The sequence below is a fragment of the Sinocyclocheilus rhinocerous genome, unplaced genomic scaffold, assembly GCF_001515625.1.
Source record: "Sinocyclocheilus rhinocerous isolate Xijiao unplaced genomic scaffold, SAMN03320098_v1.1 scaffold4561, whole genome shotgun sequence".
In the NCBI taxonomy this organism is placed as follows: domain Eukaryota; kingdom Metazoa; phylum Chordata; class Actinopteri; order Cypriniformes; family Cyprinidae; genus Sinocyclocheilus; species Sinocyclocheilus rhinocerous.
Window position 1 is genome coordinate 277,700 of NW_015657966.1, and position 17,249 is coordinate 294,948.

At 37.8% G+C, this 17,249-nt stretch overlaps 1 protein-coding gene across 1 annotated transcript in view; it reads left to right on the forward strand.

Annotated features, from left to right (window-relative positions):
* Positions 1-246: 246 nt before the first annotated feature.
* The window catches only part of LOC107721804 (leucine-rich repeat-containing protein 52-like), a 35,984-nt gene continuing 18,981 nt past the window's right edge, over positions 247-17,249 (forward strand). The window contains exon 1 of the mRNA XM_016529971.1: positions 247-1,459. Within this exon, the coding sequence (XP_016385457.1) occupies positions 811-1,459 (649 nt within the window). The 5' untranslated portion in view covers positions 247-810. The remainder of the gene's footprint in view (positions 1,460-17,249) is intronic.

Here is a 17,249-nt window from a genome sequence, read left to right on the forward strand (position 1 = left end):
AAATCGCATCATATGACCCCTTTAAATTGACAATTTGAACGTTGAGAGAACATTCAGAAATAACGTTTTCATAACTTAATGGGAACCTTATCAAAACGTAGAACATATTTTTGTTAGCCTTGTAACTGGACTTTTGACTCATAATCCTGTAGCCCTGTCTCCCTTACAAGGACTTCTGTACTAAACCATGCTATACTATACTATGTACTGTTCTAAACATTTAACCTTAAAAAGTGCATCCACCTGTGTGCTCTATGAGCGCAGTGCACCTCTGTTGAAAGCTTTTAAGAGGTGTACGCGGGTGTTTTTCCCCTGTCCAAATTAGTGTCAGACTCAGTGCAACAACCTCCCTCTCTTTCTCTCACACTCTCACTCACTCGCTCACAGCTGCAGAGAGAAGCAGCGCAACACACCAGATAGAATCCGCCGTACAGCAGCACACACAGCGCGATGGTGCGTCTCAGGACCGCGTCGCCCAACTTAACTGCGTTTCAACGCGGAATCAAACTTATGGAATCGTGGGCAAATCAGTTCAAGTGTTTAACCAGGAACTAAGAAAAATTCACAACAAACTATTTCCAGGACCCTTGAGCAACGAATGAGCTCATGGTGATCTCCACAGAACGGACTAAAGACGCGCCAAGCACGGTCACCTTCGCTGTTGAGGAGACTTGCGAGAGGATCCCAAGAACAGCATCGGCTCAGTAACACAGAAACATTCCTGACCAGCAGCAACGACCGAACCGGATCCCGCAGATCAATGAAGAATGCGCGAGCGCACGCACAGTCGATGAAGCCGGCGGCGGGATCATGCGTGTTCTGCCCCAGCCGAGCGTGCAGTCACTGCGGCTGGTGTTCCTCTTCGTGTTCGTCATGGATGTAGCGCCGTCCCCGGCTCTGACCGCCGGGTGCCCGGACCGCTGCGTGTGCGACGACCAGCTGGTGGTCCAGTGCGCGGGACAACAGTTAAGCGACTTCCCCGTGGACCTCCCGCTGGCCACCCGGCAGCTGATCATCTCCAATAACCGGATCGGCGACCTGCCGGCGCTGCAGCTCAACTACCTGTCGGACCTGGTGTACCTGGACTGCAGCAACAACTCTTTGACGGAAATCTCCGAGTCTACTTTTGGCAACCTGCGCAAGCTCGCCTACCTGGATCTGTCTTTCAACACCTTGACGCAGATCGAGGACCGGACGTTTGGCCCGCTGGCCAGCCTGGTGATGTTGAGGATGACGGATAACCCGGGGCTGTCGGAGATCCACCCGGACGCGTTCGCGGAGAACGCGGCGTTGCAGGTGCTGGACGTGAGCCGCAACAACCTGACGGCGCTCAACATCAGCTCGCTGATCGCGCTGCCGGCGCTGCGCTCTCTGGGGCTCAGCGGGAACCCCTGGAGATGCGACTGCGACACGGAGGACCTGTGCCTCTGGATCCAGATAGAGGGCTTCAAGTTTCAAGGTTAGATGCGCTTCTTGTCTTTAACTGGTCTGAAAACTTTCCAAGTTCAACTTTAAAACAGACGACGTTACAGGCATTTTGGGAACTGTATGTGCCATTAAGCGATATAATGGTATAATAACAACCTATCTGAGCTATTAAAACCTGTTTGTTACTGTAAAAGCACATGTGGATTAATATAAGTGATTAAAATGTGATCAAAATGACTCCAGTAATTGCGTCATATTATAACATAAAGACAGCACAAATGTGATGGTTCGTGGAGGGAATTCTTCCACATGTGGAAGATATGGTGATGTCTAATTTTTTACTATGTAAACAATTATTTTAATAATAATTTACCATAAAATAATGCTTATTGCCAATTGTTTATTATTATTATTGTTATTATTATTATTATTATTATGTCGGTTATGTGATAATTTAGGCCTAAACATTTTTACAATATTTTACACTACACTGACGTGCTGTCTTTTAAAATATAATTTTCTGCTGTGTATGGTAAGGTCAAATAAAGCCAATTAACAGTTTACATATACATATACAGTATATATATATAGTTTTTAGCCTAGCTTTAAAACTAGAAAGACTAATGGCTACTCCATAAATCATTCCATAATGTAGGCCCAACAACAAAACTATGAACAAAGTTTTTACTGTGTATCATAGATCAATATAACGAAATTGCCAGTAAGTAGTTGTTTAATAATTAAATGACTTATAATAAGAAGTTACATAGAGTACACTCTACACATATAGAGTATACATAGACAAGCACACTGGAGCAGGTTATAATCATCTCTTTCAGCTATGAGCCAAAGTCTTTAACCACTGCTGCATTAACAAATGTTATTGCCTTTCCTCCAGGCATCATAATTGAACGTAATGGAAGTGCTGATTGTTAATTAGTCATTTAGCTGATGATTTTATACAAAGTGTCCTTGTACACATATTATACAGTCTCCCAGGGGTAATTTGGAGTAATGTTACTCGATCAAGGGCACTCTGTGCCACCACTAACAAGCGATGAAGTAGCCACATTTTCAAGGTTGGATAATATAAATGTAATAATTTAAGATAATTTCAAATTAGTCGAGCACTAATCTGCAGCCTCAACTGAAGTCTGACCAACAACCCGCCTAAATTAACCAATGGAATACTTTACCAATGCTTTTTCCTTTTCCTTCGAGCTACACTGCAGAATGTAGAAGTTCAATGTTAAATAATTATCAGTGAAATATCATTATTTAAAAAAATACATATTTGAGGTGATTTCAATTCATTCCAGTCAGTGCCCATCAAATGACCTTATAGTGAAGGAGAGAGAGAGGAAGCCAATGAAAGTCCAGCTAATTATCTCCACCATTAGACCTCAAGAGTGAGAAGTTCTTTATCAGTCTTATCACCCCAGTTTGTGTTATCCAGTTATTCAGGCTGTTAATTTGATCTGAAGTCTCGGGAACAGAGGGCAGGGCTCAGGCAGACCCTGAGAACACTGCGGCTTTAGAGGGCAGACTGGCTCTGTTTACAGCATTACGACAAAAGACGTGAAAGATGTGGACTAGAACAATATGTTTGGTGAAAGAAACAAGATGTCAATGTGATGCTATGTCTTAGCTGGTCGTTTGCTCATGTTAGAGAGGTTTTGGGTACTTTCATTTGTTTAGGCTAAACCAGCAGAACAACTTATTGGCCAGGCTTGGAGACCAGCTAGGTTAAATTAAACCAGTTAAAGCCAGTTTAGTCTTAGGGCAAATGTACTTAAATGTTAATCTCTGCACAAATGGGACATTTTGAGCTGAATGCTCATCGTTATTTTTAGTCGAGCAGCTGTAATTGAACTTCAGATGTATATGCTTCACATGATCCATGCCACTGTGTGTGAATCATGCATGCGTGTGCATAGGCTTATCCAATTTTTTGGATGCTTATTTTCTTTCTGCCAGTTTAAAACCTCGCATTGGTGCAATGATTGATTGACAGGGGAGTGGGAAGAGCTTTGGTGTTGTCAAAAATGCATTAGGGCAGATAAGTGTTTACATTACAAATAGGTTTTGGATTAGGTTTTGAGTTATTTAAATTCTCAAAACTTTTTTGGATCTTTAGGACTCACTGTCCACACTGGCATTTTGAAAGTGACAAAATTTGTCAATATCTGGCTGATTGGCAATAACTGAGAGTTTCAGTGTCCTTAACTATTAACGTGTTCACTCATTCACTATTCACTATAGTGAATGTCACAGAGTTCACTAGATGAGGAAACAGTGAGCAAAATGAAGTGAATTCATTCAGACAATATTTAATCATTTTCCAAACAATGATAAAAACTACTACTGATCTGGGGTGCGTTTCCCAAAAGCATAGTTAGCTAACTATGGTTGCAAGTTCCACTGCTACCAACATAGTTCAACAGTTTGGTGTTTCCCAAATCGTGTGGTTGGAACTGCAGCTCTTGACCTGTGGTTAGAAGCATAGATTTTAGTTAGTATGACATATGGACTTAAATACATCATGCATGTGAGCTAAAATAAACGTGCTGACTTAATGAAAGCTATATCTTTAATTTGATACATATGCACATTTTAATTCTACATCTTTTAGTTTGTTAATTATAGCACCGTTTTTAACAGCACACATATGTGGATGTGGATGTGCTCTAGTACCACGGCAAACCCTGGAGTGACGTAAGGAAAATAATGGAGAACAAAAATAGCGAAGCAGTCCTCAAATGCTGTTTTTTTTTTTATTACACCAATAATCTTAGATTAATTTGATCTCAAACTGATTAATTAGCTGAAGTTATCACTCCACCTCCTCCACCCCAACTGCTCCCCTGGCGCTGCCCACTGCTCCGGGTGTGTGTTCACTACTCACTGCTGTGTGTGTGCACTTGGATGGGATGAATGGAGCGCACAAATTCTGAGTATGAGACACTACTACTACTTGGCCACACGTCACTTCACTTTCACTAGTTAGTTTCTCCATGCATCTTACTGTGGTAGTTAAGCACTGTGTAATGTTGTTCGGGAAATGCACCCCTGACTATTCAGACTCATTCCAAACAAATCTGATCAACCCCAATTTACCCCTGATTAAGTTTAATGTTGTACTTATTATTATAATTATTATTTTGTATTTTCATTAAGATTATCTTAAGATAATTAAATTTAACTTATTTGGGTCCCCCTGGAAGCTTGCTGAGGCCCCTTAGAGGACCCCAACCCCCTGGTTGAGAACCATTGGGTTGAATTTGATTTGAGTCATGCTAAAAATCAGATTTTGTGGGCTGTCTAAACAAAGCCTTAATTTATTTTTATTTTTTTCCAGAGCAGTTTCGTTCCTGGTGCTTTATCAGCTGTTACATCATAATGAAGCTGTTAAAGATAGAACATAGAAAGTATAGAAAGAATAACAATGCACACAATCTGCCCAATCCGTCTTTCCAGAAATAAGTCAATATAGTCTGGGAACTTAATAGAGAAAATGGAGCTTTTCCATGAGATTGAGCATAAGCTCTGGCCTCTCTGTTATCAGGGAGCAAAACCCCAAGAATGCAAAAACCTCATATCTCTCGGTCTATTCAAAGACGCTGCGTCCACTGAGAGCAGATGGCTAATTATGTCTTTTTTTAAAGTGAATATGAGAATTCTTGTCCCATTATATAATCCTGTCCAAGCACTCAGGCTGCACCATCTTACAAGAGCACTGGTGCGTCTCTCTTAATCACCAAATATCACCGGCTTCAGACGAGAATACTTGTGCGTGAGCGTTCTAAAATGATAGTTCACTTAAAAAAACAAAACAAAACAAAAATACTGTCATCATTTACTCACCATCATGTTGTTGCAAGCCTGTATGACTTCAGTGGAACTTGAAGGAAATTTTGAAGGATGAGAAAATGAGCTTTCAAGCTTTAATCGGATGCAAGATCACCATAAAAGTATCATAAAAGTGATTAATATGACTTGTGTGCTATATTTCAAGTCTTATAAAGTTATTCATCTCGACTTGAGAGAAGTGATGTCTGATTTATGAATGATTCGTTCTTTTGAGTCAGATCTTTACAGTGAATCAGACAGTTCCAGTTCTTGAATTCAACTCACTCAGTGATCACAGCAGTTTAAGGGGTGAAAAAAATCACCTGTGTCAATCCCAAAAATGCATACATTTGATCTATAGTTTTAACAAAAGTCCTGGAACTGTCAAAAGTCAGCTGGATTACGCAAAATGAAACATTTTTTCATCCATTTCATCCATTTGCTGACAAAAATAAATGTGGATATGTGAGTGCAGGTGACATGGACAAAAAGAGTTTCACATTGTTCATTTACATACCGACACTAACAATACAAAGCTGGTTGAAAACTGACAAACCTATTCTTTAAAGTTCAATGTGTTTCTCACATAAAGCCATTCTATAACTTATAACACTTGGAATATAGCACAGAAGTCGTGTGAGCCATTTCTATGATCTCATTATAATGAAAACACCAGTCTACATTTATTGTAGTTCTTTACAACAACATAAAGGTAAGTAGACGTTCCAAACCTGTATGATTTTCTTTCATCTGTGGAACAAATATGGAGGGATTCTAAAGGACATTACACAGTTGAACTACTCTTTTAATGCACTCTCCTATGTCTACTTGTAACTAAAAATGTAGAAAAAGGAATGCTAAAGTATGTAATAATACTCTTTTGTGTGTGTGTCAGTGTGCATAGAGTCTATTAAGTGTGTGTTTGGTGCAGACTGAGTGACCACTCTGTGTGATTCACACCACTTTAGCATCTGTGAGTCATTTCACTTTCTCTGCCTCCCTCTTTCTCTCTCTCTCACCCTGAAATATTCGCAAACAGGCCTTCAAAATGCTTCTATTTAAATCAACGTCTTAGTCCAGTGCAGTATGCTAATTACAATTCTCAGCGCAGGGTTCCTTAAGAAGAGAAAGGGCCGAAACCAATATTGTAGAATTGACGTCAGCCTGAGCTATAAATGTAGGATGAAATCCTGATTCATCACCATTGTCCTTCAGCTTCGGATATTATTGATCTTCAAAGATCTCTTCTGCAGTTCATATGCACAGAGAGACATTTACGTGAAGTAAAGCAGTTTTTTTGGTTTCATGCACACAAACCATCACTCTCGGCTTGTGCTGTCTTAACAACCCCTTGAACTGATTTTATGAATGTAAATGGATGAATTTCTTTCCTGTGTTGACATATTTACTGTTGAAACAAGAAGACATATTGAAGGGCTTGTCCTTTTTATTAAACAGCTGTAGCCTTTAGTTTACATCACAGCCTAGTAAAACTATGATTTGCTCACTAGTTGGCGGTGGTTTGTAATGGGTTGATGTTTGGTTAGTTACCACAACCCAGTTGTGTGTACTATAACTACATCTTATGGAGCCAAAAATTATATTTCTCTATTAAATGTCAGTCAAAATTAAGCAGCAACATATATAATGCTTAATTTTCATTATAATACTGATTTAACTCTTGCTAACTAGCCTGCAGCTTTTCATGTCACTATGGAAACCCATTTCCAGCTCTGAGTGAAAATAATAAAAATGTATTTGCAACTTTATATGTCACAATTGCAGTTTCATTTTGCACAATTGACTATATGTCTTGCAGTTGCAACTTAGTTTATTGTAATTTGCGACTTTTTAAATGTCAATGTAACTTTAATGCAATGTGACTTTTTCTCTCAGTGTCACATTATATCAACTTCTGATAATTGACTTTATAACTCACAATTTTATTAGCCTTTATTTTGCATAATTGTGATTTAATATCATACAACTGCGATGTACAACTTTGTTTCTCAAAATTGTGACTTAAAGGGTTGGTTCAGTCAAAAATGAAAATTAGGCTGCGTTTCACTCACCCCCGAGGCATCCTAGGTGTATATGACTTTCTTCTTTCAGACAAATCCAGTCGGAGTTATATTAAAAATTGTCTTTGATATTTCAAGCTCTATCGTTGTACTCAGCGGGTGTTGCATTCCTTCGGTTCAAAAGACGTGAAATAAAAAGCACCCTTCCACAAAAAAAAGTGTCTCACACGGCTCCGGGAGGTGAACAAAGGCCTCCTGTAGCGAATCGATGCGTTTTTGTAAGAAAAATATCCATATTCAAAACGTAATAATCACTTGAATCTAGCTTGCGCTCACTGTTGTACACGGAAGCAGTTCCGGGAGCATGGCGTATGAGGTCAGCTTTGCGCATTGCGGCTCAGAAGTGACGCACGCGGAGAGATCGAAACAAAACAACGGTCACTAATTAGAAGTACAAAACGAGGATTTGTAAAGAAGAATGTCGGAGGATTTCGATATAAGCCAAGAGGAGACTTGTTTCCTTTGCTAAAGTAAGGAAACTTTGCTTCTTTGGATCCTGTAAACAAACGTTGGTTTTCACAAGACGCACCGGCGCATGCGCAACGCTAACCTCATACGTCATAATGAAAGACAAAGTGCCTTTTTGCAAAACTACAAAAATGTATCTGTACATGCCACTGCAGTTTCCAGCTGAAATGAAAAGTAAAACATTAAAAACTTTTTTCCTTTTCACACACAAATTATGATTACAGTGGCAGATTGTTGATGAATAACGACTTATTATAGTGCATTTCCCTGCACAGTACTATGCTATGACCTCAAAACACGTTTAGTTCATGATTCATGATTTGTAAATGAATTCATTTTGACATTTGCATCACATAATCAGCTTCATATGTATGGCTTTTCTTTCATAGTAAACTTACTCGGTCGCACACCGGGTACATTTCATTGCACTTGCGATGCGTAGCGCTTGGGTACGAGTCCCGTGAAACACAAATCACAATTAAAGAGCTTAAAGACTTGTAGCTGAAATACCATGGTTCCTTTGGCAAATGCGTTTTTTATCTCACATTTGCTTTCGTTAACACTATCAGTTTATAACTTGCGACTTTATTTTGCGTAATTGTGACTTTATATCTTATAACTGCAATTTACAAACTCTGTTTCTCAAAAATGTGACTTTAAACTTTCACAATTACCATTTTACCATATTTTAATCCCTACCATATATCACAGTGCAGGATAGTTGCTGACTCCCCAGTGAAGAGTTTGGGACTGTGCAGGACATAATTTTTCTAGGTCTATAAAGTCTGCAAATTCCATCTAGGCTTGGTCATTACATTTTTTCTACAGCTTATGAAGTCCCAGGCTGCTATAATCAGCCTGTCAGCCAAAAACTATTTGTTGAATTTTCCCCTTGAGTTCACAAGAAAACTAAAGAATATTAAACAAGAATATTTTAGCTGTTTTTGGCCATACAATGAAAGACAAAGTGCCTTTTTGCAAAACTACAAAAATGTATCTGTACATGCCACTGCAGTTTCCAGCTGAAATGAAAAGTAAAACATTAAAAACTTTTTTCCTTTTCACACACAAATTATGATTACAGTGGCAGATTGTTGATGAATAACGACTTATTATAGTGCATTTCCCTGCACAGTACTATGCTATGACCTCAAAACACGTTTAGTTCATGATTCATGATTTGTAAACTACCGGTAATTCATTTTGACATTTGCATCACATAATCAGCTTCATATGTATGGCTTTTCTTTCATAGTAAACTTACTCGGTCGCACACCGGGTACATTTCATTGCACTTGCGATGCGTAGCGCTTGGGTACGAGTCCCGTGAAACACGAATCACAATTAAAGAGCTTAAAGACTTGTAGCTGAAATACCATTGTTCCTTTGGCAAATGTGTTTTTTATCTCACATTTGCTTTCGTTAACACTATCAGTTTATAACTTGCGACTTTATTTTGCGTAATTGTGACTTTATATCTTATAACTACAATTTACAAACTCTGTTAATCTAAACTGTGGCTTTAAACTTTCACAATTACCATTTTACCATAATCCCTACCGTATGTCACAGTGCAGGATAGTTGCTGACTCCCCAGTGAAGAGTTTGGGACTGTGCGGGACATAATTTTTCTAGGTCTATAAAGTCTGCAAATTCCATCTAGGCTTGGCCATTAAATTTTTTTCTACAGCGACAACAAGCCACAGGCCAATAGCAGCTCTGTTATGATGTTTTATGTTTTCTGGCTTGATCATTTTGTGTTTGTAGGCGTGTGTATGTGTGTGTGTGTGCGTGTGTGTGTGTGTGTGTGTGTGTTCTCATATCTCTGTTCTCTATTTGTCCTGGGCCTCGGAGAGCCACCGTTTTCATTAACTCCCACATTGAAGACTTCCTCCTTTGGGGATACCTCTGCTCCAGTTGTTTAGTGTGTGTTTGTTTCAATGAGGTGTCTTGTGCTGAGAAACTACGTTTCACCAACTTCAAGTTCAAATGAAGTTTTACTTCAAATAAACTTAGGCTTTGTAACACAGGCATTCAATTTGAGTTGATAAAGAGTTGCATGCAGCTCTCTGCATCTGTGTTTTTGTTCTGTAACGTGCTGAAGTGTTGACACATGGATATGGGTGTTTGGATGATCAGATGTGAGAGGTAATTGTGAGTCCTGTGGCATAGTAAATGCAGCGTATGGGAGTGTGGGTGTTGCATACTGAGTGGATGCAGAGGCATGTGGCGACGCCAGATGCTTCTGCTAATAGGGTCTGATTTAAAGGCGAGCCTGGGGCTCACGGTGAGTTCGCTAAGTGCCGCCTCATTCTGTGGGCACTAAGCTCATGAAAAATGAATGCGACAATCGTGCGTAGTACGTTTAAAGACATCATTTACACTATTGAGTATGTGACAAATACACTTAACAAATACAGTTTATAAAATAGCAACTATTTGTCAGAGGATAACAGTAACAGTTTGTTTGCATTTTATTTAGGGGTTTCACTGGAATGGAGAGTGATCAGGTGAAGAATATTGAAATAGAGCTTGTTTCTGTGACATGGGGCATCAAGTGCAACCTTAGAATTACAGTACTGGTCAAAATTTGGAGTAATTAACACTTTTAAATGTTTTTGAAAGAAATCAAGGAGAGCTGCATTTATTTATTTGAAAAAGCAGTAAAACAGTCATGTGAAATATTATTACAATTTAAAATAATTGTTTTCTATTTTAATGTTTTAAAATGTCATTTATTCCTGTGATCAAAGCTGAATGTTCAGCATCATTACTCCAGTCTTCAGTGTCACAGGATCCTTCAGAAATCATTCTAATATGCAGATTTGCTGCTCAAGAAACATTTCTGATTATTATCAATGTTAAAAACCATTGTGATGCTTAATATTTTTGTGCAAACCACGATACACTACCATTCAAAAGTTTGGGGATTTTTTTTTTAAAACAAAACAAAACAAAATTAATACTTCAAAGGACCTATTAAATTGATCAAACGTGACAATAAAGACATTTATGTTACAAATGATTGCTATTTCTAATAAATGCTGTTCTTTTGAACTTTCTGTTCATCAAAGAAACCTGAAAAAATGTATCACAGTTTTCACACACACACACACAAATTAAGTAGCAAAAACGGTTTTCAATATTGCTAATATTAAGAATCATTATTATTAATCAGCATATTAGGATGATTTCTGAAGGATCATGTAACACTGAAGACTGGAGTAATGATGCTGAAAATATATTCCAATAAAACCAGTTATTTTAAATTATAAAATTATATTTCACAATTTTACTGTTTTTATTGTGTTTTTGATTAAATAAATGCAGCCATGGTGAACATAAGAGACTTTTGACTGATAGTATACATAGACTGAATGAATTGCCTGACACGGAATGCAGTATTTCATGACTAAATGCAATTTCTTAAATTATTTTGTACAAAAAGAAAAAAGACAGTTGCATTTCATCAACACAAATGTAGGGCCAGCACTTCATTTAGTGCACAGAATTTAAAAAAAAAAAACTGTAGTGCATGCATTCATTTCCTTTTAATTTGTGCACATAATGAATTCACATTTCATTTAATGAAAACACTTTTTGGGAACAAAATGCACTCAGCAGGTCACATTGGCTCCTTAACATATGTATTGCATTGACCCTTTATTAGAGGAATTTAGCACTTGACAGATGGAGAGTAACACAGTGACGGCACTTAGACAGACTGCATATACTCAATTCGTGGCAGAAACAAACCCAGATCTGACTGATGTCACCAGTCCCAATCTGATTGGCTGGCTTTTTGAGAAAACAAAGTCATTTTATGAAGTCCCAGGCTGCTATATCAGCCTGTCAGCCAAAAACTATTTGTTGAATTTTCACAAGAAAACTAAATAATATTAAACAAGAATATTTTAGCTGTTTTTGGCCATACAATGAAAGACAAAGTGCCTTTTTGCAAAACTACAAAAATGTATCTGTACATGCCACTGCAGTTTCCAGCTGAAATGAAAAGTAAAACATTAAAAACTTTTTTCCTTTTCACACACAAATTATGATTACAGTGGCAGATTGTTGCGGAATAAAGACTTATTATAGTGCATTTCCCTGCACAGTACTATGCTATGACCTCAAAACACGTTTAGTTCATGATTCATGATTTGTAAACTAATTCATTTTGACATTTGCATCACATAATCAGCTTCATATGTATGGCTTTTCTTTCATAGTAAACTTACTCGGTCGCACACCGGGTACATTTCATTGCACTTGCGATGCGTAGCGCTTGGGTACGAGTCCCGTGAAACACGAATCACAATTAAAGAGCTTAAAGACTTGTAGCTGAAATGCCATGGTTGCTTCGGCAAATGCGTTTTTTATCTCACATTTGCTTTCGTTAACACTATCAGTTAGGTTTAGAGTAGGTGACACGTTATTTTCAAACACAATAGAACATAAAGTTTTTTCCCCGTCACTCAACGGACGTGTAATTTCTGGACTTCCGTGGTACGTAAAACAAACAGTGTAATAAAACATAGCTAGATTCACCTTCATCTGTTTGGGATAAAACCGAATGCGCTTTTAGCGCCACCCGCTGGACGGTTATCTTTGAAAGTGGCGTAAATTGTGCATAAAGCAAGGTAATATTATTTTGCAGAAATGTTGCCATAGGCATGTTTTCCCAGTGAGCGCTTTGTCAACCAGAGTGTCTCTTCCTGTCTAAGTGGGCGGCTCTTGGCTAGAATAAGCTGCAATGTGGAACAGACTTCATGCTGATAGTCAAAACACAGGACTACTGACAAGCACACGATAAAAATGCTAATCATCTTCTGGACGCTCATGGTGCTTCACATTTCATAATTTTGCTGTGTATTCACACTTCGCGCGCCCTTATTTTCTGACTGTTGAATTGTGGCAGCTCATTGTATACCTCTCAGTGCTTCAGTCTATAGGGAGCAGAACTTGTAACCAAGGGTCTCATCAGGATATGAAAGATTACTGCTGGCTCATCATCTACTGTACCTCAAAATAAACTAGTCCAGGCGATTTGATTGTGTATAATTGTGATGTAGTGTGTCAGAACGCATGATGATATTTCTCAGCGGCTCTATTGTTTCTGGATCATCTGCTGGAGAGGCGACGGTTCTCCTCATTGTCAGCACTTTCACAGTGTTGACTAACAGAGCGAGAGAGGAAGAAACTGTGAGGGAGAGACAGGACCATCTGACAGTACAGCGTTCTTTCTGATTGACACTCACCCAGAGAGCTTTATTTCAGTCTGACGTCAACAAAATCACCTAATGTCTGAGACATATTAGCTCTGGTCCAAACTCTATAGTGAGCTGCCTACCTACGCAACATGTTAGACTTGGAATAGACGGAAAAAGACTATTCCAAACAGAAGGCGGTAAAACTGTGCTCACTTATATAATACCTAGTTTTGTCCAAATTCCAAGGCAGCACCGCATGTAAAAGTAATCGGTAAGACAATCCACTAGGGGGCGCCTCTACTAGGATGCTTTTGGCAATTGTATGTGTGACAATATTAAAAGGAAAAAAATGTTACAAAGGCATACATGAGGAAATTTTAAAGAAGGATGTACACACCATTTGAAACATTAAAACTTAGCTGTTTGTTGCTCTAAATATTTGATAAAAGTCAAATTTCATTTTAGTTGTACTTCGTAATGGTTCATTTATTGTTTGGTTTGTTAATTTTCTTAATTGTTGTCTTGGTCTGTAAGATTGAAGTCTCTTATACTTACCAAGGCTTCATTTATTTGATCAAAAATGTAGTAATGCTTTGAAATATTATAACAATTTAAAATTATTGTTTTCTGTTTTGAAACATTTTATAATCATTTTAATATGCTGATTTGGTGATCAAAAAGCATCTCTTATTATTATCAATGTTGAAAAAGTTTTTTTTTTTTTTTATGAAAAGAAAGATCAAAAGAAGAGCATTTATTTGAAGTATACATTTTTTTGTGAGAACACAAGTTTTTACTGTCAATTTTGATCAGTTTAATGCATCCTTGCTGAATAACAGTATTAATTTCTTTAAAAAAAAAATGTAATCCTCTATGGGACTAACTGTGAATTCACAGCTTGAAAAAAATTATTGACTTTATATTTTACATATATTTAGGAGTAAAATCATTTCCCAAAACGTGTGTTCTGTATATGACCCTTGTCCTTTTTTTTAGGGTTCCGTCATTTATAACCGACTTTGTCCCATTGAAAAGGTCTGTTTCAAAAAACATAAAAAATCTTTATGAACATTCCATTTCTTCTTGTGCTGCTATATTTGATTTGGAACTTGTGTGAAAATGTCTAAAATCTGACATAAATTCGGATGCAATTTCACTGCCTGGAAACCATGTCTTAGTGTTTCAAAAGCATTAAGACAACTTCAACATTGTGTTTCATCTTGGAATTTCAAATCAATTATCGTAGCACACGTGAAAGTCACAAGGTTCTTCTTTTTCAGTGTACCCCACATGTAACTAGATTTTGACTTGTGCAGTCATCATTAGAGCATCCCTGCCTGCCAGAATAGTAATGCAAATCTTTCCTGTCCTCTAGTTGTTGTATGGATCACATATTTCAAACTGGCATACAATAACGTACCCAATTGCCTGACTTCCACCTATTCTTTATCACTGCTTCACTGCTTCTATCCTACTTGGTCCTCAACAACTTCTTTTATTACTACAACCTCATTTTCTGATGTCCTCCTATCACTATCATCATTACCTTCTGAAAAAAGTACAGATTTGTCTTTCCGTCTTCCAAAAAACGTACAAAAAAAATCAACCTAAAACACATGCATAAAGGCTATAATACTGCCTGCCAATGCTGGTCAATAGTGCTTTACATATATTTAGGAGTAAAATCATTTCCCAAAATGTGTGTTCTGTATATGACCCTTGTCCTTTTTTTTAGGGTTCCGTCATTTATAACCGACTTTGTCCCATTGAAAAGGTCTGTTTCAAAAAACATAAAAAATCTTTATGAACATTCCATTTCTTCTTGTGCTGCTATATTTGATTTGGAACTTGTGTGAAAATTTCTAAAATCTGACACAAATTCGGATGCAATTTCACTGGCTGGAAACCATGTCTTAGTGTTTCAAAAGCATTTAAGACAACTTCAACATTGTGTTTCATCTTGGAATTTCAAATCAATTATCGTAGCACACGTGAAAGTCACAAGGTTCTTCTTTTTCAGTGTACCCCACACATTCCACATGTAACTAGATTTTGACTTGTGCAGTCATCATTAGAGCATCCCTGCCTGCCAGAATAGTAATGCAAATCTTTCCTGTCCTCTAGTTGTTGTATGGATCACATATTTCAAACTGGCATACAATAACGTACCCAATTGCCTGACTTCCACCTATTCTTTATCACTGCTTCACTGCTTCTATCCTACTTGGTCCTCAACAACTTCTTTTATTACTACAACCTCATTTTCTGATGTCCTCCTATCACTATCATCATTACCTTCTGAAAAAAGTACAGATTTGTCTTTCCGTCTTCCAAAAAAACGTACAAAAAAAATCAACCTAAAACACATGCATAAAGGCTATAATACTGCCTGCCAATGCTGGTCAATAGTGCCAGCTACACAAAATATGTATCTCATAATAGGTCATTTATGCACGACGCTCAGATTGTTTGGTCTTTGAGTTATTGTTTTTATAAAAGTGCATTAAAAATGAGAAAAATACTTAGAAAACACATTTGGTTGTACAATTATATTTTTTATAACTTGAATATATATGTATTTTCTAGTCTAAAATGAGCATGTGACCTAACATGTGCCACAATGTCTCCTTTACTACCTTGTTACCAAAAATGTGAAGCACATGGCAAATAAATTTTAATTGTACTGGTTTAAGGGGATGTCATATGACATCACTAAAATTAAATATTGTTGGTTTAACATTAATATTGTATTTTACATACTATTTTCTTAGCATCATTTATAAATTGGTTAAATGTAATATATCTGGTGGAACTAGACTTACTTACCTTTGGGCACTTCTGACACAAAATGAACCTGAAATGACTCAAAACGTGAATTTAGCTCTGAGTGAATCACAGGATTTGAAGACCTAATTGTCTGAAGAAATGAACGCCATTTAATAATATAAAAGATACACAAAACATGCTCATAACTGTATTATTGTAGTATTTACTCAGATACTGTGCTGTGTAATAATGACATTGTATTCTGAACTGCAGCATATAGTCAGAAGATCTGTATTATACTAATCTCATAATGCTTATGCTTTGTACCGCATATCGATTGACTTAGAAGGACAATAGTTTAGTCCCATGACCTCCATCCATACTGGGAAAGTGACTGAATGCCCTCAACCTCACGTGTCCTCTGATATCTGAAGTATATGTGTCTACGGTTATGTACCTGTGAGTTTTTTGAGGGGGCAGATCTGGAGAGAGTATTAGATTCATATCTGCAGCAGTGAGAGCGATGCCTTCCAGCAAGTGCTGTTTGAAGGGAAAGAGAGCAGCAGTTTATGTCAATGAATGCTTGTGTTGTTCTCTGCAGTACGGTATTGCTTTCACTCTGTCCCAATCCCTTGATTTTTGCCCTGTTATTCGCTCTGTCTTGCCCTGGTGAAGTGCACTGGTTGGCTGAAGGGTATCTGGTCCGGCCAGGCTCATAGGCACAGAGCCAAAGAAGTGGGCGGGCTCAGGATGAGAGCTAAATATTCATGAAGAACGAGATCAAAGCACAAGGAGAAAAACCAAGTCAGAGGGAATAGACAGAAATTCAGATAAGGAAACAGATATACAGAAGTGGAACGTTATAGCTTTTAGAAGGTCTTATAAAGCTTAGATCACAAACAGATATTTGTAGATACCTTCTGTTATTTCCTCTGCTAGTCATTCATGTTTTGACGAATGATAGCAAAAATCGATTTTTAGTTGTTTCATACACATGGGAATTTGTAGGCACAGCAGGATTTGATTTGGATTCAGTGAGTCAAGATCAGATTCCACATGATTCTTAATGCATTTCAGTGTTTCGGTGCTGTTGTTGACTCATCGTCATGATGTAGATGTGACGCAGGCTGTAGAGTTGTGTGTGATGTGTTTGGTAATGACCTCAGCATATGCCATAGTAGCTCATACTCCGCAGACTCAAAGGAAGGTCACCAGACAGATGCTGAATGTAATCTACCTCAGCTGCTGTCATTGGTAGGAGTGAATAATATACAAGTTCTCAAGGGCTTGCCGTGTTCCTTTATTTAGTAGGCTATACCTGTAGTTGACATTCAGGAGAGTTTTATGCCGCTGTTGTAGTCCAGTCTGAATTCTCCTTACAAAAATTGTAAAATATCGTCATTCTCCTCAAATAAAAAAGTGACAATAGTACCATGGCATAAACTGT